Below are 25,485 nucleotides of genomic sequence, written 5' to 3'. Positions count from 1 at the left end.
CGCGATATACGTAATGGTGGAGATTGTTATTCTTCTAAGGGCTCTTGAGTGGAGTGGAGGTGAAGATTGATGGGTACGGCTCGTGTATTTCTTAAGGGACGTGAAATTCGTCAAGGTGGAGATTTGTAATTTATTCATCACATCTCAATAAGCGCAGTATTCGCCCAAGGTGGAGATTGTTGGGTTTTGGGCTCATATTTAATTAGAGTTTATATATTGTAATTGGGCTTTAAGCCTTTATTGGGCTTAGGAGTAGTAGTTTAGTCTTTTGACTTTTGATGTACTCCTATAAATAGAGACATTGTAACCTAGGGTTACTTGGACCATTATTCCATGGAATATCAATAGAATGGACGACTCCCCGAGGATGTAGGCATTGTTGGCCGAACCTCGTTATATCTTGTGTTCTTTATTATTCTTTACCACTATATCTTTATATCTTCTTTTATCGTGTGTTTAGATTAGATCGTTTCTCAACATCTTGATGATACTATTAGTAGTAAGATTATCACAATAAAGTTTAATTGACTCGTTTTCTATAGCTCCAAATTCTTTCAAGATTCGGACATCCCATATTCTTTCATACAATCCAAGAGTAAGAGCTCTCAATTCAGTTTCAACACTGCTTTTGACACAACAAATTGTATTTGTAGAATTATGCAATTACTTGCAATCAAGTCTTTAATTTTATCACACTCAATGTCCTTTAAATATCTAGATTTCTAATGTAAGTTCAATCTTGTTGCATTACTCATGACAGTTATAACTGTCACAAAGAAATGGAAGATTTGCAATAATATGGAAAACAAAAGATATGTATTAATGAGCAAAACAAAAGATTTGCAATAACGAGGAAAACAAAAGATTTGCAATAAATTTCATTAAATTAGAAAATTAAGAGTTTTTTTCTATCTATTATAAATAAAATATATGTTTCTCTCAATAAAATGTAATTGTTTTTAAGATATTAAAGATTTTATAAAAAAAAATTAAAGTCTTGTGAGTGATTCTCTCACTAGGCCAAAAATCATCCGGTGGGATCAAATGTCGTAGGATGCATGATCATTAGGGGAGCAACAAAACAATGACATATTCCACTCTCTGCAAATAACACACACGGACTACATCAGTTAGGTGATTTGTGTACAGGCTATGATGGAGAACCAAGGAGTGTGGGAGACAGTCGAGTTAGCAGAAGGAACAGAGATTGATGCCCAACTCATTAAAAAGGCGAGGTCACATCTTCTACAAGCACTTCCGGAGGATCTTCTCATGTAGGTGGTAAATAAGAAGACGACGAAGGGAATGTGGGACTGTCTCAAGACGAGCTTTGTTGGCTCAGATCATGTGAATAATACACGATTATAGACATTGAAGAGTGAGTTCAATAGGATGCATATGAACGATATTGAGTCGCTCGATCAATATGTTGGTCGACTCACATCCATATCGGTCAGGTACTCGAGCCTTGGAGAAACACTAAATGATGTTGCGATAGTAAAGAAGCTCTTCGACACCGTGCTAGAAAGGTTTATCAGTGTGGTAGCCGGCATCGAGCAGTTTTATAACCTCGAGACGTTAACATTCGAGGAAGAAATTGGAAGGCTAAACGCCTTCAAGGAGCGCACGCGTAAGAAAAGCACAAGCGATTGAGGAAACGAAGGACAAATGCTACTCACTTAGGAAGAGTGGAAGGCATAATTGAAAAAGGATGAAGAAAACTCGTTGAACTAGTAGAAAAGAGAATCCACAGATAGTGGGACCCGTGGTTGAGGAGGTAGAACCCGAGGAAGAGGAAGAGACCAAGAGAGAAAAGGTCGAGAAGCATCGTCTCAAAAAGATAAAGAAGGTGGTTCGGGTGGTCGAGGAGCTACTCGAGACAAAAGTCACATTCAGTGATTTAATTGCAACGAGATGAGACATTACTCAACACAATGTCAAGTAAAGAAGAACGAGGTAGCACACCTTACCCAACATTGATTGTAGCGATCTCGGAGGAGATTCCATCAATTAATGTTTTCATGCTTAATGAAATGAAACTGACTCCAAAAATTCGAGAAACTAAGAACGACGAGACATCAAGAGATGCTTGGTTTTTGGACAACGACATCAACAACCACATGACTGGCGATAAAGAGAAGTTCTTTCAACTAAACGATACAGTCACCGGGAAGGTGAAGTTCGGAGACAGTTCCACAATACAAATTTGTGATTCTATCATGTTTGAATGCAAAAATGGCGACTAATGGCTTCTCAAGAGAGTTTTTTTCATTCAATCTTTACAAAGTAATCTGGTGAGTCTCGAGTAACTTACCGAGACGGGTCATAAGGTGGTGATGGACGAAGAAGAGCTTAAAGTCTTCACTAAGAACCCTTCATGCCTTATCATAAAAGTGAGACGAACTCATAATCGACTATATCAAATTTGCTAAAAATTGGCAAAATCGATTTGCCTTTTAGCTAATTTTGAAGATCCAGCATGGTTATACTCGTCTTAGTTATGTTAATTTCCAAGCACTAAAGTCCATCGTAAATAAGAGAATGACTGTTGATGTTCCGATTTCTCCTCCAAAACAACTTTGTCGAACATGTCTAGTTACAAAACAGACGAAACAATTGTTTATGCTAAAAGCCAAGTTTCGAACGAAAAAGACACTCGAATTGTTGCACATGGACTTATGCCAATCACGCCAACAACCCTAGGAGGAAATCAATAATTCATGCTGATTGTTGATGATAATTCCAGGTGGATGTGACTCCATATGTTGAAAGCAAAGGATGAAGCATGATCTTAGTTTAAGAAGACAAAGCAATTGGTCAAGAATATGACCGAACTTCGAATCAAAGTCCTTCGTTCAGATAGAGGATGTGAATTCTTCTCGAGAGAGTTTGCAAAGCTGTGCAAAAAAGTAGGGATAGAGCGACAATTTACCGCACTGTACTCTCCTCAACAAAATGGTGAGGTGGAGAGGCGTAATCGAATAGTGATGGCCATGGCTAGGTCATTGCTCAAAAGCATGGCAATCCCGAGCAAGTATTGGGGGGAGGCAGTTCATTATGCAGTCTATCTTCTCAACCTGGTTTCAATCGAAGTTGTTCGAGACAAAACCCCATTTGAAATGTGGACTGGAATGAAGCCACACTTAGCGCACCTTCGTGTGTTTGGGTGTACAATGCACGCCAAGGTGAACACTCCCCATCTGAAAAAGTTAGACGACAAAAGATAATCATTTGTCTATTTTGGTGTCGAAAAAGGAAGTAAGGCACACAAGTTGCTCGAACCACAAAATGGAATGATCAATGTGAGTCGTGATGCTGTGTTCGAAGAAAGTGTAACCTGGGATTGGAAAATTGAAAAGAGTGATCAACCCTTCAAAGTTTGCAAAGAGGTTAATCACGAGCATGTTGGAATTCGAACGATCCCATTCGAGAGTGGATCGACAAAAGGACAATCTATTTCAGAATTGTTCCAACAGGTTGTCTTGTATCCCCCACGGCTTAAGCAGTTTCTTGAAAAAATAGACTAAGGCGATGGTCTACCCATTCCATGGTTAGGTGGACACATTGGGAGTGATAAAGGACCTGTTCGATACAGGAATATGACCGATATCTTGGAAGAAGTATTTCGAGTGACACTTGAATTTGAAGACTTGATGTTAGCATAGACGGAGGAGCCGTCTTGCTACAATGAAGCGGCTGGACAACCATAATGGGAAGAAGCAATGGCTAAAGAAATTGAAGCCATCGAGAAGAATGAGATGTGGTCTCTTGTCCCATTTCCAGTCGGACACAAGGTAATTGGACTCAAATGGGTATTTAAGCTCAAGAAAAACTCAGATAGTGAGGTGATCCAGCCCAAAATTTGTTTAGTTGCAAAGGGATATGTGCAACGACAAGGCATCAACTTCGAAGAAACCTTCACTTTAATCAATCGAATGGACACAATTCGAGTCATTCTTGCCTTGACAGCTAATCGTGGTTAGCAAATACATCATCTCAATGTAAAGTCAGTTTTTCTCAATGGAGAACTGGAAGAGGAAGTGTACGTGACTCAATTAGAAGGATTTAAAGCCACATTGAAGGAAAATATGGTGCTTAAATTAAAAAAAGACATTGTATGACCTAAGGCAAACTCCTCGTGCGTGGAATCTAAATTTGGACAAAAGTTTGAAGCAAATGAGTTTCGTAAAGTATACACAGGAGCAAGCGGTGTACACAAGTGACAACGCTAATACCCGAATTATTGTTGATATTTATGTGGATGATCTTATTTTAACAAGTGAAGATTCAAAAGGTGTCGAACTTTTCAAGAGGTAGATAATGGGGGAGTTTGAGATGAGTGATCTTAGATTACTTTCATACTACCTTGGAATTAAGGTAGCTTAGTTCGAATGAGGTGTCTCGATCAAGTAGACAACATATGCTAATAGGTGCTAAAACCAATTTGGAATGCTTGATTGTAACTCAACAAAAGCACCAATAGAGCATAGGGCTCAACTTTATAAGGACCCCGAAGAACAACTAGTTGATGCAACTTAATATCTAAGATTCATTGGTTTTCTACGCTATCTCCTTCATATAATGTTAGATCTTTCTTATTCTGTTTGTGTTGTTAGTAGATTAATGGAGAGGCCAACTGAGATACATCATAATGCACCTATTTCGATACCTTCAATGCACTATACACTTAGGTCTAGTGTTTTGAAAAGGAGGTGGAGACAAGGAAATATTGGGTTACTTTGATAGTGATGTCGTAGGTGACCTAGATGACTGGAAAAGTATGAAGGACATGCCATTTTATATTAATGATAGTCTTGTTTTTGGAACTCCCGGAAATAGAAGATAGTGGCACTATCCTCATGTGAAGCAGAGTTCATGGATGCGACAACGTTTCAAGCACTTTGGCTGAAATCATTGTTGTTTGAACTAAGTGGTTCAAAACTTAAGGCAGTGAAGCTCTCTATGTCGACAACAATTCCGCACTTGCACTCATGAAAAACTCATTTTTCATGGTCGTAGAAAACACATCGACACGAAATATCATTTCATTTGAGAGTGTGTTGAAGGAAGTGAAATCAAAGTAGAATTTATTCGAACGGATGAACAGAAGGCTGACATACTTACAAAGGCTTTGCCAGCATCAAAACTAGTAATGATGCGACATCTGATCAATCGTGATCTCGAACCACGCCAGGACGAAGGGAGCAAATGTTGCATTACTCCTGGCCGTTACAATTGTTACAAAGAAATGGAAGATTTGCAATAATGTGGGAAATAAAATATATGCATGAGGAAAATGAAAGATTTGTAATAATAAGGAAAACAGAAGATTTGCAATAAATTTTATTAAATTAGAAAATTAAGAGTTTTTTTTTTCTATTTAGTATAAATAAAATGTATGATGATCTCAATAAAAAAAAATAAGAGATAGTATCTCTTGTAATTGTTTTTAAGATATTAAAGATTTTATAGAAAATTTCTCCAAGTCTTGTGAGTGATTCTCTCCCTAGGCCAACAAATCTCACTATCTAAATAATATTCCCTTTCTCAATTTTTTACATAGTAATAGAGCAGGTTTTTCCATCTTGAAGAAACTTGTTCAAAATTTTCCGCTGCATACTCCAATGGTGGAAATAATCATTGAAGGAGAACTCAAATGATTATATTATCTCATATTTTATAAGTATTTTTTTATCTTTATTTTATCATCCACTATGTTAAACAAGTGAGACGTGATTTCAAAACTGCAATTTATATCTCGACCGAATCTGTACATCTTCGTATCTCGACAATTTTTTTCCAACATTTCATTTGTCCATCACTTTTCACTTCAAGAGTTGCACGAGTCATGAGCTAAGTGACAATTACCAAGAGCCAAAACCTAAGAGCCAAGAGTCAAGTGGCAAGTGCTAAGAGCCAAGTTTTAAGTGTCAAGTGGCAAAAGACAAGAGTCAAGAGCTAAGTGCCAAGTGTCAAAAGCCAAGAGCCAAAAGTCAATAACCAAGAGTCAAGAGCCAAGATCCAAAAGCCAAGAGTCATTCATCTAACTAAGTGAAGCATGGATTAAAATCACGGCAACATCCTCTTCACTCTCATAGCTGCCTAAGACTTTTTCTATTAGGTGACTGACATTCTCATCAAATCTCTTCCCAAGTGGAATTTCGAAAAACTATGTCGAAGTTGGGTACTCTCAATATATTATACCCAAATTGAGGGGATACTAAAATTATGCAATTACTTCCACTCAATATGTCACTTTATTTACACTCAACATGTTAAATTATGTTAGTCTTACATTTATCACTCAATATCCTTTAAATATCTTAATTTTTCATGCAAACAACAACTCACTATCTAAATAATATTTTCTATCTTTCAAATTTATACAGTTTCTTATTCCTTTATGTCACAAAACTTTTTCACACATATGTGCAATAGGCTGAAATAGACCGTATGTCCGTGTTATCTATAGCCCAATCTGCATATGTATAGATTTATACACCTCAGTTATTGTTTTCAGGAAAATTAATCATTTCCTTGAAGTCCCTTTTAAGTACTTCAAAATTATATAAATGACATTCATGTTGACTTGAGTACGACTATTCATGAATCGACTAATTAGATTAACCAGGAAGCCAATGTCCGATTATGTATGAGATGATATAAGAGACAATTCACTAGATGTTATACATCTTTGTCAATTAAGATGTCTTTTTTGCAAGAATAAATCTTATTGTAAGGATCCATCAGAGTATCAATTGGTTTGCAACAAAGCATCCCCGTTTCTTTCAATCTAGAGAGTATTTGTTTTAAGACATTAAAATACCGAATAAGCGATTTTCATTCTGAGAAAGAACTTAGGATGTCCAAGAACTTTTGTATCAAATTCTCTAACTAAAGTCTTTTACAAATTAAGTAATTCTTTCTCATCATCGCCTGTCAGAATGATGTCATAAACATACACAATACAATGACTTTCACATGAAGTCTTAATAAACATGGTGTGAACAGTTTGACTTTGAGTGTAACCCGAATTGATGACTAATTTGGTAAACTTTTCAAACTAAGCTTTTGGAGATTGTTTAAGTCCATACAATGACTTATTGAGTTTGCAAACTTTCTTTACTTAGCATCATAATAGAGACCAAAAGGAATATCCATATAAACTTCTTCTAAATCACCATTTAGAAAAACATTTTTCACATCAAGTAGGTACAATGACCAATCTTTGTTTGTTGCTAAGGAGAACAAAATTCTAAATTGTACTAGCCTCCCCATGTTCTATTCATTCGAACTAAGTACTCAAATCTAAGCGCATAAATATCTCTCCGGACCTATCTAATAGCATATCTGGAAGTTATTTTCTATTTTATTTAGATATCTTTTATGGTATAATTGTTGGCGCAAGCCTAAGAGCTCTTTCATTGCATTTAGATCGAACTTTTCCCATTTTTACAACCGAGTCAAATAAGTACTTTTTTTATTAGCGATTTTTATCCATTAAGTAGGTTTTTCTTTCCTTTGTAATCATTCACTTAGAAATCCTAGAAAATCATCATATTTCTCTCCTTTAGTTTAGTTAGGGGGTAGGACAGGCTGAACACAACATTACCTTGTTTTCACACTCGTTAATTTGTATATTCATGAATCGTATGGATTGAAACGTCTACCTTACCAATTCAGTGAATGCTCAAATTTTCTCATTCAACAGGTATTTAGTTTGGCCACTAGAGAAAATGTCTCTTGATAATCAATACCATTTGACTGAGATAATCCTTTTGCAACTAAACGACATTTGAACCTCTCAGCTGAACAATTCGAATTGTGTTTATTTTGAAAATCCACTTAAATCCGATTGTCTTTTCACTATATGGTATATCACAAATGGTCCACGTTCCATTTTCTAAAGTGTCTTCAATTATTAAAATACAACATTTTTCGATTGAGGATGCTTTAGAGCTTCATTAATATTTGTGGAAACTTGTATATTATGATGTAGCAAGACATGCTCGGTAATGTGATGATAATCTCTTATAAGAAACAAAATTGTTGATTGGATGTTAAGTACAAGTTTTGTCCATTTTCTCCAATTAATAGGTAAATTAAGATTATCATCATCAATACTACTAGTATTAAGTGGAATACATGATTGATTTTCTAAGTCCAAAAATATCTAAATAATACCAAATTAATAATGAGTTTAATTTATTTAAATTAACCTATTAATTAAATTTATATTATTCTCCAAATTTTTATTTATTTTTGAAAAAATGACATGGATATATTTATCAAAAATATTTTTTCCAATTTTTCCAAGGTTTATATTTCGTATTTTTAATTTCAAACATTTTTCAAAAATAAATATACTAATATTACTATTAGTATAATTATTTTTTGGGTTTCAGGATCTTGAATTATTTTTATAGGCTCAAAATTATTAAAGATATAAATTTGGAGGAACAAATGAGTAAATTTGAATGAAAAAATTAGTTTTAGTAAAACGCATGTCCAAACTTGAGTAATATGCACTTCATTTGAATCTTCTAAATTTATTGTTTTTCTTGGATTTGTTTACTGAAAACAATTAAAAGATAGATAAATAAAATTTGATGATGTCAATGTTCACGACAGTTTCAACCTGATGCTCGTATCACGTTTGTTGAAGAATTCAAGATGCAACGACTATCCATTTGATTTATTTAGAAACTTGACAACTATTGATTTTTGACCAAACCGTGACTTAATTTGTCCACTTAAACTAAGAATTAATTTTTTTATGGTGTTTGACTTAACTTGTCCACTTTAGTTAAGAAACGAAAACCTTACGTTTGACTTAGTTTGTCCACTTAAACTAAGAACCATGTGTTATGAATTAGTTTATTCACTTAAACTAAGAAAGGTCTTTTAACTTATCCACTTAAGCTAAGAAACTTTAAAATACTTAACTTATCCACTTTAGCTAAGAAACGAAAACCTTACGTTTGACTTAGTTAGTCCACTTAAACTAAGAACTCTATGTTATGACTTAGTTTGTCCACTTAAACTAAGAAAATGTCTTTTAGCTTGTCCACTTAATTTAAGTTATTATATGTTTAGCTTGTCCACTTAAGCTAAGAAACTTTAAAATAATTAACTTGTTCACTTTAGCTAAGAAATAAAACCTTACATTTGACTTAGTTTGTCTATTTAAACTAAAAACTCCGTGTTATGACTTAGTTTGTCAACTTAAACTAAGAATTAAACTTTTTATGATGTTTGAATTAACTTGTCTACTTTAGCTAAGAAATGGAAACCTTACATTTGACTTAGTTTGTCCACTTAAACTAATAATCTTTTGTGTTTAGCTTGTCCACTTAAACTAAAATTTTCTATGTTTAACTTAACTTGTCTACTTAAGCTAAAAAACAAAAATCTTCGCCATTCAAAATAGCTTATTCGCTTAAGATAAGATTTAGCTTGTCCACTTAAGCTAAGTAACTAAAAACATTTCTATTTATATTTTAATAGAAATGTCCCTAGTATAAAAGGTTTCCATATATTATTTTATCACATGACTAATCAATCATATTTGAAGTCAATCATATTTGAGAATCAAAATGTAGACCTTCTAGATATTTGAGCACCTCTACGTTCTCACATTTTGGTGACATTGAATCAAAACATCTTCAAAAATCATTTAAGTATATTGTCTCTTTGACTATTCAGAAGGAGAATAATTGTAATTGCATTTCTTCGAAACAAAGTTTATCAATTACGAATTCAAACTCTAGTACGAACGGTAGCATCAATTTTCCTTGAAGGATCTTATATGCTCGAACATCAATATTTGAAGTTCACGTCAAGCTTAATCTTTCAATCACGTACCATGAGGTTATATCTCATTTCTCTTCAGGAAGTGTGTGCTTCAAACTCTAAGTCTCAAAGAGTTTTTCCTCCGACATATTCGGGATATATCTGATAGAATCGACACACTCTTGTTCTTGTTTTTAGTAAATCTGACAAAAGTCTAAGCGAACAACAAATGGTAATTTCAATATCTCAACCACTATGAGTGTACCATCTCTTTTCCTATGACTAAGGTATATCTGATAGAATTGACACACTTTTGTTTTACGTTTAACAATCCAAACAAAAGTCTAGGTTAACAACAAGTGGTGATTTCAATATCTCAACCAAAATAGTCTTGTTTAATACAGATTCTTGTATTTTCCTATTATTTTTAAAGACCTTTACTTCTCACGCATAACCTCCATTAAAGATGAAACACCTTTGTTGGCAACAATGATTTTGAGTTTGGGTATATTGATTTTTCCACAAGTTTTTCCAATAAGGTTTTGGGCGCTCCATAAGACTTTCGAGCAAGTTCAATCAGATAGTACTCTATTCGAATTTCAAGAGTTATTTTGGTTCTTTTTGATCCATCATTTGTTAGAAAGGATCAAGAGGTCAACACTCGTCTCAATGTGATCATAAACAATCGCATGAAAGTATTTGATCGTTTTCAATGCCCCTAGTTTCAATGTTGGGCTCTAATGTTTGACTTGATCAATGATAGCTTTTTATTTAAGCTAAAAGTTTATCATTTTAATTATTATTTTTATTTTAGTAAAATTGTCTTTAGTGTTGAAATAGGGGTTTTGTGTTTTTTTGTTTTATTATGATTTGAACCGAACACATGACATGCTGCCTATGTATTCTCATTAAAGGATAAATTAGGCTCAACGTTGTTCTAGTTACAAAATAATTGAAACTGAAATTGTCATTGTTGCGATACCATTAGTGTTGACATATGGGTTTTATTATTGGACATTATCGTGACCCAATTCATGACATGTTGTTTATGTATTCTCATAACAAAAATCAAGTCCAACGTAGTTCTACATAAAAAAAAATGATTTTTTTTAGACCGAAGCTCGTGAGAGGTTGCCTACGCACTCTCATAATAGGAAAAAATCAGGCCCAACGTAGTTCCAGCTACAAAATAGTTGAAATTGAAAATTATTCTTACTGCGATGCCTCTATGGTTGACATAAGAGTTTATATTTTTGGACATTATTGTGACCACCCCTTACTCATTCATAATTTTTTTTAAATATAATTTAGAGAGATGTGCATATTGTTGAAGATGCCATTTGTGGTTTTTTAAGCATGGTATGAAAAAGAGAAAAAGAAGAGGTTAGATATATTTATTTTATTTCAATAATTATTTTGATTTTAATTATGTTTTAGAACTTGTCTAATATAATTTTTAATATTTTTATAATTTATAGATATTTATTATTTTTTAAATTTATTTATTTTTTTTATATTCAAATCATATATTATAATAAATAATTATTTTATTTAAATAATTAATATTAAAATAATATATTCCAATCTATTAAAAATAATAATAATATTATTATTTACATAATACATATTTTTACTTTTTTCTAAATTATATCTTATGATTTTTTTCAGTTACATGTTATTATTTTTTAAATTTTTTCTCAAATATTATTTTATATTTTTCTATAAATCCGCAGTCATATTATTATTTACATGTTACAAATTGAATTTGAAATATTTTATTATATTTAATTATATAAAAATTTAATTAAAATTTTGTTTTATTAAATTATTTCGATTTCATAATATATATTTTTTAATATTCCTTTATATATAGGAATGATTCTCTCTCGGAGTAGATTTAGACTATAATAAAAAATTATATTTTTTAGAGTAGAAAAAAGACATGACTCATTCATTTTTTTTTAATTTTTTTTATTTTCTTTTATATGTCTAAAAAAAAAGACTAAACTCATGTTCACACCTTGTTAAATCTATAATTTTCTCATTATATTATTCAATTCTATCAAAAAAAATTTAACTTAATTTTTATTTTCAAGCCCACCATAACCACAATTTCTGGGTCCGTCGTCCCTGCACTGATCGGACCCATGAAAAATTACCTACATATTCTCATAATAGAAAATCGTCTCAAATGGGACAATTCGATTACATTACCGCATAACGGTTTCAAATTGTCAAGCGAAACTTTATTCCATGTGTAAAATAAATATTTTATTAAAAAAATAATAATAATATGGTCAATGATGATTGACTCCTTTATTAAAATTAGTATATTTTGACTAGTGTTTGTTAACTAAAAAACGTGGAATGAGACAGACCATCCTTGTATCATCATCCCTTCTCCTCCACCATCACTTAGCCACGCTAGTCTTTCATTTCTCTCTCGAATTTCTTCAGAGAGAAAGAGAGAGACGACACAAATGTCTAAGCTTCTCCACTCCTCTCATGTAACCTCATTCCAACGCCGAACTTTCTTCACTTCACTCCCCAAAACATCATTTCCATCTCATCTCTCTCCTTCACTATCTCCTTTCCACTCTTCTGCATCCATATGCCGATTCTCTCTATACCTTCATCTCCCCAAGCCTCAAATTCTCCAACAGACTTTCCCCATTCGACGTTATCCTCGTAACTCATCTGTCAGAGCTTTTGATTCTTCTCCCGAGACGAAAACTGATGACCCAGTAGCTGTTAAGGAGGAGGTGAATGGAAATGCTGGTGGGTATCCGACTGGTGAATTTGAGTACAAGAAATTCGGTCTTTGGAAGAGTTTCCTCGTTAAGATTCGTATGCTTATTGCATTTCCATGGGCAAGAATTCGTAAAGGCAGTGTCTTGACATTGAAATTGAGAGGCCAGGTAATAGTCACATTTCTATAAGATTTTTACTTAGCACAGTAAACTCTATAAACCCTTTCTTCTGCTTCATTAACCTTCCATTTATTTTGTACTTATATGCATGATAAGAGATGTTGTTGTAGTCAATTGTTCCTAGCTGAACTATGATGTTTCATGAAGACAATAATGTTATTTACATACATCTAATCACATTGATCATAATCATTTGATATTTTGTTACTTATCTATGTGATAATTACGATCCCATTGAAAAATTACGAGTTAAAATTGAAACTGACTTTTTCTGGTTTGTATAAGATTGTTTTTTTATCATGTTCCCAGATTGTAGTGTAATATGTGGCTTTATTTGGTATAAAGATTATTTTCAGTGATGGTTTTGGCAAATATAATAAATTTTTCAGGATCATAAAACGCGATAACAGATAAGCTCAATTTCTTAATTTAACAATCAATAACATTATGTGGATTACACGCAAAGACTATCAGTTAACCTTAGAATTTGTGATTAGATCTGTCAGAGGTTTTTTTGTTGGTTTGTTTGTTACATCCTGCATTCTGTTTCTCTCTTAAAATCTCAAAGGTTCCATCTTGTTTTCTGCTTCTTATGAAGATTGGAATCATTTCTACTTCAATTGGAAATTTCAGATATCTGATCAGCTAAAGAGCCGTTTCTCTTCAGGATTATCTCTACCTCAAATTTGTGAGAACATCATAAAAGCTGCATATGATCCACGTATCTCTGGTATTTATCTACATATAGATCGTTTGGATTGTGGTTGGGGCAAAATTGAAGAGATCCGGAGGCATATATTGGACTTCAAGAAGTCAGGTAGCATTGTGGTTTTGAACTGTTGAACTGAATCTTTTTTATTAGAACTTAAGATATGTATCTATGCTTTAACCTTAGATTCTAAGATTGGATGAGACCAAAGTCAGTTATGCAGTAGCATCCACCAATATGCACTGTTGGGCTGCAATATGGCATCAATGCATATAATTGTGGCTATTATGTGCAAGGTTGTCTTTACTTTGATCGTACCTCAATTGTTTCTAATTCTCCCTTCCACCTTTCTTTCTTCTCATCCTGAATTCTCTATCATGTGTATACATTATCCCCATTTGGAAGTACCTGTGTAGCCAGATCTAATTTGGCTGGAAAACCGAATAATTTTTTGGATTTAGATCCTCATACGTTTGGTATGAAAAATGTGGCTAGATATGATGCAGATATTTGGAAACGTAAATTTTAGTTTGATTACTACTTGTGACATCTAATACTTATGTATTGTGCTTAATTATATATATTCTCTCTAGGATGCAAGATTGGAGCCCTAGCTGCATAGTTATTATTATTTTTTAAGCTGGAACCTGTTTCTTGATTTGGGCCCGACAAAAATAGCTTATAAATATTGAAGATAACTTGTGTAGAGATAGAAACAGATTTACTGAAGTGGTTTCTGATGTATAGCAAACTGAAATTACATGGGTAGTTAGCAACAAAAAATAAAGGCAAGGTAGTCCCTATGAGTGAAAATGGGCTGGTACCTAAGGGAAGCCAAACACCCATCCAAAAATGTTTATGTATCACTAGTTCATGTTTCAAACCGCTTCCAAATGGGTCCATTGGGTTCATTAGCCTTGACTTAGATTTCAAATGCAGGTTTAGCTTCTTAAAGTTGTGGCCATTAGATATTTTTTTCTATCCTTATTTCTAGTCAACTTTTGCTTTTACAATTTGTTTACTTTCAGGTAAGTTCGTTGTTTGTTATATCCCTTCATGCGGAGAAAAAGAGTATTATCTTGCATGTGCTTGTGAAGAGCTGTATGCCCCTCCAAGTGCTTATTTTGGTCTATATGGGTTGGTTGTTCAAGCATCATTCCTTGGAGGTAACTTGTTTTTCTTGTTTGATTGATACATGTAGCAAAAACTTCTTCTCTAATTATCACATTTTCTTAAGGCATTTATGTTACAACAATGAGCCTATTGGATTGATATTTTTTTCACAATACGATTTAACTGAAAAGTTGTCAAAGTTAAAAGTGGAAGTGATTTTTTTTCCCGTTTGGTATAAGATTGTTTTCTAGACATGATCCACATATTTTCTAGATTTATAGTGTGATTTTTGGCTTCATTTGGTATAAAAGTGATGATCTGGATTATTTTTTACATGATCTATATTATTTTCTACATTATTATTTTTGGCAAACATAACAACAATAGATTATTTGGATCATGATCCAAATCATAAAACATGATAACAAATAGACCTATTTGTCATAGAGCAGACAAGACATCTGTTGGAGGCTGGTTCACAGATGTTTTTGCCTACAACTTTAGTAGAGAAATGAGGAAGACAAACATGGTTAATTTTCCTTCTTCTTTCAAATAACTTTAATATCCTCCCAAGGTTGTATGTTGCTCCTAGCAAATTGCAAATGAAGTTTCTACTAAAAAGTGATAATAATTATCTTCTGTGTAAGAATTTTCTATCTTCTGTTTGTGACTCCAGCCTGTCAGTTGAATGTTAATGTGGAGACATATGGAAACACTTATTGTTTTTGTTTCTGTATATGGATCAGTTTCCAAATACAGAAACAATATAAATTTCTGAATCTGGCTAAATTTAGTTTTCAAAGTTTTCTATACGAGCAAACAGATCCAGATCTAGAAACAATAAGTGTTTTGAATGATACTTTCCTGGCCTATTGATCACCTTTATTTTGAGATCAGATACACATTACATGTTTTTCGGCTTAAGATATTTAGAGTTTCATACTTCTTTTCATCAAAATGAATGCTTGCAACTACAGAGAAAATAAAACAGGATAAGCTAGAGTTCTTGGCACATTAGTTCTAACTACCTATAACAGTTATGTTGCTTGATTTTTTTGCTAAACGTTATGTTGCTTGATTGTGTGCAAACATCCTTTATCTATTACTTAATATCCCAGTTTTCATTTCTAACCCACTTTATTGGCTATAATAACTGTATTTTAGGTGTTCTAGAGAATGTTGGAATTGAGCCACAAGTACAAAGAATTGGCAAGTATAAAAGTGCTGGGGATCAACTAATTCGGAAGAGTATGTCTGGTGAAAATTGTGAGATGCTGACCGCATTGCTTGACAACATCTATGGCAACTGGCTAGACAAGATTTCTTTTACTATAGGTGCTTTATAATTATCTGTCATGTGACTTCTTTTTATCGATCTGTTGTTGCATTGACCCATTAAAAATATAAATTCTTGTGTAGGAAAAAGTAGAGATGATATTGAGAGCTTCCTCAATGAAGGGATCTACAAAGTAGAAAAGCTCAAAGAGAATGGTTATATTACAGACATAAAATATGATGATGAGGTATAATTTCGATTTTCTCTTGTTTTTTCTCCATTGGGTAATTCATCAAATTGCTCATTGGGTAATGATATCGGAAATTTGAAGAAGTTAATTACTAGGCATATTTTTCTGTTCGTATTATCATAAAGCTTTTGCACATATAGTGTCCCTTTCTCAACATGCAATTGAGTTGTTCCTTTTTGTGACTAATATTGGTCTGTTTTGTTAAACAGTTTTGTCATGTTGACTGTGATCCCAAAACAAATACATTGTTATATTTGTCAAAAATCATAATCATCTAGAACATAAATCTATCATGATCAAGAAAGAATTTCTATACCAATGAAACATAAAATTACAGTATAAATTGGACCGTGGTCTAAGAATAATTTGTATGCCAAATAAAATAACAAAAATACACTATAATTTGGATCTTGATCCAAAAACAATCTTATTACAGGTCATTTCAAAGCTCAAAGAGAAACTGGGACTTGAAAATGAAAAAAAGCTTCCAACAGTAGATTACAGGTAAGATGATATGGAGATCCCTGAAGAAACATATAACTGTTTTGGTATGCAATTTTTTCATCTGCATTATGTTTCGAGAAATTTTACATTTGTTTTGTTTGCCAAAATCACAATCATTATATAATTTTTATAACAATTGAAGCCAAAATCATAGTATAATCTGGATCATGACAAAAAAAAATTATGTTTTATGTCAAATGAAGTAAAAAATCCCACTATAAATATGATCCAAAAAATAATCTCATGTCAAAGGAATAAAAAAATTACTTCTAATTTTAACTCCGGCAATTTTTCATTGGGATCGTCATTGAGTTTCCAAATAGGCTCATATACTCTCTGACCATGCCCTTGTAGTTTTAGGGTACACATTGTCCATTTGATGAACTTTGTACTGTCTCTTCTCTGCCTTTTCATGTTCTCTTATAGAAGTCTAAACATGTATATCCTGAGTTTCTACTAGTTCTATACATGTAATATTTGAGCTTCACTATAATTAAATTCTGCTTCCCTTTTGCCACAGGCATTTCAGATCTCTAATCAGTTTTTATTGAACAATTTTGATCCTAAAAATACTCCTTTTTCAATGTCTTGTCATATTCCTATGCAACAAAAATATAATAGCAGCTGAATTGGTTTCCTCCATTACTAATATTTAAACACTATATTGCTGAAAGTGACAATAAGTTAGCTTACTCTAGCCATATATTTGTTAATTTGATTATAGGAAATATTCTAGAGTCAGAAAATGGACTGTTGGTTTATCAGGCGGGGCAGATCAAATAGCTGTAATAAGAGCTTCTGGAAGCATTAGTCGGGTTAAAGGAGGTTCACTTTCCAGTTCTGGTATTATTGCGGAACAATTAATTGAGGTGATCCACAAAGTGAGAGGTATGCCTTATCTGATACACTTGTTTCTAGACCATGAGCTTGAACGTAAAAGTTGAAAAATAAAATTTTACAAAAAGGTTGAAAATAAATACTAAGTGATTTTTCTAGGAAAGCTAAAAGAAATACTGTCCTGATGCACATTATTGTGTAATAACTTTTAGGTATATAAATGTGTATATATATATATTTTAATCATTAATCATTTTGTATTAGTACCTTGTGAAACTTAAGATTATATGAACTTTGTATTAGTACCTATCCTGATGGACTTTGTTCCCGTGGGATTCAAGAGGAGCTCCCCCGTGACACTTTGTTTCTACCACCGGGTCGACTCTAAAACCATTTGTAACGTTCTGAACCATGGGTCAACTCTAAAACCATTTGTAACGTTCTGAACCATGGTACCATTACCTGTGAGAAAAAAATAGACTACAAATACTTTCGACCAAACCGCTAGACTATCACAGCCTAAACACAAAAGATAACCATGAAGGTATCTATAGTCTATTAGACTCACTCTTATAAGGAGTCCATATTTACTGTGATATCTCAGTGCGGAACATCACAATCTCCCAACTTAGTCATGCGACATTCTCGTTGCGTTCCCGTTCATAGTCATAGTCTCCCACGATTAGGACTCTAGAAGTGACTCATGAGACACTTTGTTTCCGCGGGATTCAAGAGTCCCCTATGACACTTTGTTCCTACCACCGGGTCGTCTCTGATACCATTAAAATGTCACTCCTCGAACTCGATTTATAATGAGACGTGACAACCACCACACATTATTGATTAAATAATTAAGACGTGCTAGTCAAAATAAACTATCATTAAAATATCCGTACTAACATAGTCAATCAATACGTATTTGTTCGAATAACCATTATTCTCAAATTTTAGTAATAATTTAAAGTCAATAAAATAGAACACTATACTAGTTATATAGTCTCAAAAGATAGGATAGTGTTTCAACGTTCAATGTTTCAACGTTAAAACAAAAGATACCGTCGTCACTACTCCACAATAAGAGTCTCATACTTGTCTTCCTCTGAAAAAGAGTTTTCGTGAATGAATGAGCTTAAAACGTTCAGTAAATAACCAAAACCTTTAAATCAACAAAGTCAAGTAACATTTTACAACATTAACAAAACACATATCAATTCTACCGTTTCATATATTAAATCATTTTCATAATAACTTTAATTACTAAGATCATTCCATCATTTATATAGTAGAGTATTACTATTTTTGAGACTATATAACTAATATTGATTCTATTTTTTCTTTTAAAAAAATTGAGAATAATGGTTATTCGAACAATTACGTATTGATTATGTTAAAATCCTTAATAATAGTTTTTTTTCCTAACACGCCTTAATTATTTAGTAAATAATGTGCGACGTTTGTCACGTCTCATTATAAATTGGGTTCGGAGTGTGACAATTTTAATGGTATCAAAGCCGATCCGGTGGAAGGAACAAAGTGTCACGGGGAAACACTTCGTGAATCCCGCAGGAACAAAGTGCCACGTGGGTCACTTCTAAGTCCTAACCGGAGGAGACTGTGACGGGAACGCGACGAGAACGTTGCGTGACTAAGTAAGTTGGGGAGATTGTGATGTCCAATATTGAAAAATCAATATGGAATCCTACTTATAAGGGTGGGTCTAATAGATTATAGGTACATTAATGGTACTTTTTGAGTTTAGGCTGTGGTGGCGGCCTAATGGTTTGTTCGGAAGTATTGGTAGTCTATTTTTCTCACTAGTATGATACCCGAGTTCGGGTGTTACACTATTAATTTGAAAATAATAACTAAACAAAATTCAACTGTCATCTCTAATATTTGTCCTTCACTAAAGGTTATGATTAGGAAAAAACTTTATTTTGATTCAACTCACATCAAAAAGTTCGTTTACTTTGAGACAAAATGTATTTTGAGCCTCCATGAGATCTTGGATTCAAGCATTATAACGCCTCTTAATAAAAATTTGGTCATATTTAAAAATTTTGAAAACCTAAAATTTTTATTGTGATTTTCATCATCTTTCCTTCATGACATTTAGAAGATAAAAAACCTTCAACTTTAAATAAAAGTACAACGCTATTCATTTGCAAATGAAAATTCAACAAAATCCAAATGTCTTAGATAACCATTCTCAGATAGAGTGAGTAGATTTAAATATTACATTTAATGCACAAAAATAAAGCCAATTCTAAAAAAAATTACTACCTTGCCATTATTTATTTTTTTATGAAAAAGTAAACTTTCATAGAAAGAAAAAAGAGCGCAAGAAACGTTCAATGGCTAAAGATGGGGAAGGAAAAAAGAAATCAGAAAACAAAACAAAGGAAAAGACAAAACTAGGAGTTAGATGCCGATAAAGTCAAAAAATTCTCATCCTGTACAAAAAATCCCTTTTCTGAATAGAGGCAAACGCATGGAGCATAAACCCTTTAATTCTTTTGGTGCCATAACTCCTCTCTTGGAAGGTTCTTCTGTTCCTTTCATTCCAGATCGTCCACCACTAGATGAGGGGATGGACTTTCAGTCGTCTGCAATATTATTGTTCTTTCCGAGTTGATCCATTTCTCTCAAAAGACAGAAACTTTGGGAGGCACATCCCATTGAATATTGAGCAGAACCACATGTCTCTTGCAATAACGCAATGGAGAAGGAGGTGATCGATGGTTTCCTCACTCCTCTCGCAAATACAATACCTACTAGTCAGGTGCATCCCTTTCTTTTAAAGTTTAACTGTGAGGACCCTCCGTGAATTGCTTCTCAAGCAAAATGAGATATCCTAGAAAGGATTTTAGATTTCCACACATCTTTCCAAGGAAAACGAGTTGGGACCCCTGAAAGAGTTGCAGGATAGATGGTGCGCTAGCCTTGAAATCAGGAGATCCCTTCATAATAAACTTGTCATCCGTCTCTAAATGGATGCAAACATGTGCAAGTGAGTCAACAAGCCATTATAATTAAAAAAATAAACTTATAAAATCACAAAAAAACATTTCAATTTTGAGCCACTCTCCTTAAAACTTGGTTTTGACTTTTATATATGTATACAGATTAGGCCTTCCTTTGTTCCTTCATGACTCAATTTATAAATTCATACATACTCTTACTTTTATTTGTTGCAATCTTTCAGAGTCGAAGAAATATAAAGCTGCTATCATCCGTATTGATAGTCCTGGAGGTGATGCCCTTGCTTCGGACTTGTGAGTAGCTCAATCATAGATATACTATGCAAGTTTAAGTAGAGTAGTTGTAGGGGTAAAAAGAGAAAGACAATTGGATGTAAGAGAAATCATAAAGGACCTTTATAATTGTACTTTTTCTGATCAAGTACACACTTTTTTACTAAATGGAGTATGATTTTCTTATGAGTCAGGCATATGTTTTAACACTTCCAAGAACAATGAACTCATAATGTAAGTAAAATTAGGGTAGTTGATTCAATCTATGACTTGACTAGATATAAGTAGCTGTTTGATAACTTAATTGTTTCTTGTAGTGTTTTGACTTCAATATATAGCTGTTTGATAACTTAATTGTTTCTTGTAGTGTTTTGATAAAAATAATAAATTTAGATTTTTCTCGATTTGATCTGAATGATAAAATGTGATAACATTATACTCATTACTTCTACACGAAGTACATATGTTGCCATAGACTAGTAAATATCGAGCCACCATAATTTGACTGTGGGTGATCCAATTTATAGTGTGATTTTTTGCTTCATTTAATTTAAAGATTATTTTCTGGATCATGATTCAGATTATTTTCTAGATTATTATGATTATTGGCAAACATAACAAATGTAGATTTTTTCGGATACGATCTGAATGATAAAATGGACAACAAATTAGACCCCTTATTACTTATACATGAACTACATATGTTGCCATAGACTAGTAAATATTGAGCCACCATAATTTGACTGTAAGGCTTTGAAATATTCATAGCCTTGTTTATCTGATTCATACCCACGATGTATGCAGAATGTGGAGAGAAATTAGACTTTTGGCGGAAAAAATACCTGTTGTTGCATCAATGGCTGATGTTGCTGCTAGTGGGGGATATTATATGGCAATGGCAGCAGGAACAATAGTGGCTGAGAATCTGACATTAACAGGATCTATTGGAGTTGTCACAGGTGATCAATGAAGCTCTATGTTTTTTTGGGAATATTAGTTATGGTAAAGCTGTATTGAGCATTTAAATTCAAGTTCCCTCCGAGATAAATCATTTACTTATGAAAAAATGAATCATCATTCTGCGTTGAGTAGTTAAGTAATATTTGGTGGGGGTACACTTTTAGAAATTTAAAAAGAAATGTGTTCTAGTTGAACCTTAGGTACCATAAGATGCATATTATTAACATTGTAAATCTGTGATGTTGGACATCCATCAAATGACCAGTTATAAGTTACTCCTGTTATATTTGATATTTTCTCATGAAAACTTCAATAAGACGTTATAGTAGGTGATCTCGTTATAGAGGTGATCTCGACTATTTGTAGGAAGAAGTTGATAGACACTATTCGAAAACTGTTATTTTGTCACATTCTCTGAAAATCTAAAATTGAAGGTGATTTTCTTTCGTTTGGTGTAAGATTTTCTCTGAATCGTGATTCATATTATAGTGTGATTTTTTTTACTTCATTGGGTATAAAGATTTTATATTGTGATTTTTGGCAAACATTTTTCCGGATCATAATCTAGATGAAAAAAATGCATACCAAAACTGCCAGTACTGCTTTATGTTTTGAGTAGGTAAGTGTTAGATGAAAGTTATAGGTTTACTATTGTCTACAGTTTTAGGTTGAATATATTGGATTTTTCTATTTCTCATCTGTTTAATGTTGTGGACTCATTGTTTGGAATATTAGAGAATATTGTTATACTTTATCAACAGTATGCTAGTCACTCTTAAGCATGGCAAGTTTAAGGCCTAGCCCATAAAAGGGTTAATATAGTTATCATGTTAAATACATATGTTGTATGTTTTCTTTTATTGTTATCATAAGTGATTTAGTCAACTAAACACATTTGACACTTAATATTCTTGTATGCTCGTGCTACACTTTCTTAGGTTTAGGGTTTTGTAATACTAATAAGATAGATTCAAATAAGTAGATCGAAAAGAATGATAGAATGATCTAAACCATTAGATGAGAGAACCATGAAGAACCTCCACAGCTAAGAAGAGTGTGTGCACTCTATTCATATTCATTAAAGATATAATCCTTCAACTTCACCCTATTTGTAATCATAGTGTGCCTCCTATTATATAACAAACTAACAACCCTCTAATTTTTTGGGATAATATTAACTAACATAATAAACTTAGAGGATCTCTGTACTATTTAGTGCCCTGACTATAAACCTAACCTACTAATATGACATGAATACAACCCAAGGTAAACTGTTAATACACTAATACAATAAAAATGTCTTCTTGTGAAGTCTAAGGTAATGTTTGTTGAAGTAGATGCCTCTGTTGAATAAGTTATTCTAACATTTTGGTTGAAATTAAAGATTGAAATCAGATAACTAGTACTAAATTATATATTTTCACTTGAGTACTAAATTTATATTGAAAATGTAAACATGCTTTAACTTTTAAATTTATAATAAAGGTTTTTGAAAGAGTGTGAAATGTTAAAGTTTTGATAAAAATATCAATTGGGAAAAATATGCACTAATTAAAATTTTATTATCATTATTACTTAATGATCCCCATTATAACTAAAGGTCTCAAGTTCTTGATTATAAAGATAAAACTTTAAGTTTTTCTTTTCTTTTAGCTTATTAGTTTACCTTACGATGTATCATATACAAACAAATGTAAACGTCAACAATGTCTTATAAAGTGATTGTAGTTATGAGACTACACAAAATAACACAACTTGATAAGTTTGACAGGTCTAGCAATATAATCCTAATCTGTCTGCATCAGAAATTCAAAATGCTTATCTTTTCCCTCATCTAACGTGTTCCACATCTATTTGTTTGTAATTTTAGGAAAGTTTAATCTAGGAAAACTATATGAAAGAGTTGGCTTTAATAAGGAAATCATATCAAGAGGACGTTTTGCTGAACTCACAGCAGCTGAACAGCGACCTTTCAGGTAAGAACTTTGTTTAGTGTTTGATGGCTGATCAATGTTCCCTCTGAAACAAAAAAAAAAAAGAGAGAGAGATTTCATCTTAATGATGTTATTTATCCAAGAAAATAAAATCTGATCAGAACCGATTAACAATGTTATTTCCTTTTCCTTTCATGTTCTTGTTGAACATTTTCTTAAGCACAATAAGTTACTTGCAGACCAGATGAAGCAGAGTTGTTTGCAGAGTCTGCACAAAATGCATATCAACAGTTTAGAGATAAAGCAGCCTTTTCAAGATCAATGACAGTATGACAATAAACTTCTTTCTACTTTTTAAACGATTGTGATCCTTTTAGTTTCTTCTTCAACATCCATGTATGTGATTGTTTCTCAGCTAGAGAAGATGGAGGAGGTTGCACAAGGGAGAGTTTGGACTGGCAATGATGCAGCTTCAAGGGGATTAGTTGATGCTATTGGTGGGCTTTCCCGAGCAGTGGCAATAGCTAAACAGAAGGCTAACATTCCACAAGAGAAAGAGGTAATTTTCTAATTTCACATTGTTTGTCATAATCACGATTTCATTGAAAATTTGTCAAAGCTAAATTGAAAGTAATGGTTATAAGATTTGTTCTCAATCATGATGAGATAATTTTTAGGATCATCTCCATATTATATTGTGAGCTTTATTTAGTATACAAATCATTTTTTAGAAAACAATTTTTTTGCTTCATTTGTTATAGAGATGTTTTTCTCAATCATGATCAGATTATTGTTTTGATCATGATTAAATTATCTTTTAAATCATTGTCATTTTTGCCAAATATAATGTTCAATTTTGGATATAATGGTCAACATGAAAAATTTCATACCAAAACAAAATTGATGTCATAAGAAGTAGTTAATGTCCAAACAAGGCTTTTATACTTTAAATTTCCAATCACACAGGTTAAGCTCATTGAAATATCTAGACCTTCCCCAACCTTACCAGAGATCTTAAGTGGGGTAGGGAATTCTGTAATGGAAGTTGAAACAACGTTTAAAGAACTCCTGCAAGAACTCTCATATTCTGATGGAATTCAAGCTCGTATGGACGGTATTGTGTTTGAGAAAACCGACAAATCTCTTTACTCCAATCACATATTGTGCTTGATAAAGGACTACCTGAGTTCCATTTGATCTCCAAAATCAAATTAAGAAACTGCATAAACATTGGACGCAAATATACTTGTAATTTTTTTTCACTCTATTTCTCTTTTGCTGTTATTCTGTTTGGCACTATATGTGAAACAGTGAAAGCTTATAATAAGATATCCTTAGTTACAAAATATATATACATGTATTCTTGAAAGGATTTGACAGAAGTGCAATGATGTCCAACCTGATTGATTCTATGCGTACGGATTATTCAAATATGAAGCTTTGATCATTTCAGTATTTACTTGTAAATAAATATAAAAGTATAAATGAATGAAGATCTCTTTATTAATTGTCAAAGTAGCCAATTACAATATTTTATGTGCAATAGGAATGGTCTTTTGACTTTTGTTCTTGAGAATGCTTCTTCATAACAGCTTATTGAGTGACTCGAGTTGATAGAAAGCTTGTGAATGAGTTTTGCCTCAAGGTTATGTCGGTGGAACTTAGTTTTATCCCTTTCGATGTACTCCACTTGGATCATTATTCAATACTGGAAATCTATAGAATAGATGACTTCTCGAGGATGTATGCATTTGTTTGTCGAACCTCGTTATATCTTGTATTTATTATTCTTTACCCCTCTATCTCGGTATCTTTTTTTATTGTGTGTTTAGATTATATCTGTTCTTAACAATGCCATTATGCCAGCACAAATCTGCGTGAACATTTTAAGGAAGATTGTTTTTAATTCTTTAATTTTTGAATGAA

General features: G+C 32.8%; 1 protein-coding gene across 1 annotated transcript; it reads left to right on the top strand.

The window, feature by feature from the left end:
* Positions 1–12,213: 12,213 nt before the first annotated feature.
* LOC124941430 (serine protease SPPA, chloroplastic) lies at positions 12,214–24,931 on the top strand. The gene is made up of 13 exons (XM_047481756.1): positions 12,214–12,710; positions 13,356–13,539; positions 14,460–14,597; positions 15,709–15,879; positions 15,964–16,067; positions 16,507–16,574; positions 17,299–17,462; positions 20,617–20,686; positions 21,470–21,624; positions 23,496–23,601; positions 23,799–23,886; positions 23,975–24,118; positions 24,526–24,931. Exons 1-13 carry the CDS (start codon positions 12,273–12,275, stop codon positions 24,754–24,756), a joined length of 2,061 nt encoding a protein of 686 aa, XP_047337712.1. The 5' UTR covers positions 12,214–12,272; the 3' UTR covers positions 24,757–24,931.
* Positions 24,932–25,485: the final 554 nt, after the last annotated feature.

Source organism: Impatiens glandulifera, chromosome 6 (genome assembly GCF_907164915.1).
Source record: "Impatiens glandulifera chromosome 6, dImpGla2.1, whole genome shotgun sequence".
Classification (NCBI taxonomy): Eukaryota; Viridiplantae; Streptophyta; class Magnoliopsida; order Ericales; family Balsaminaceae; genus Impatiens; species Impatiens glandulifera.
The sequence above is the reverse complement of the archived record's forward strand: the minus strand, read 5'-3'. Positions and strand labels throughout refer to the sequence as shown.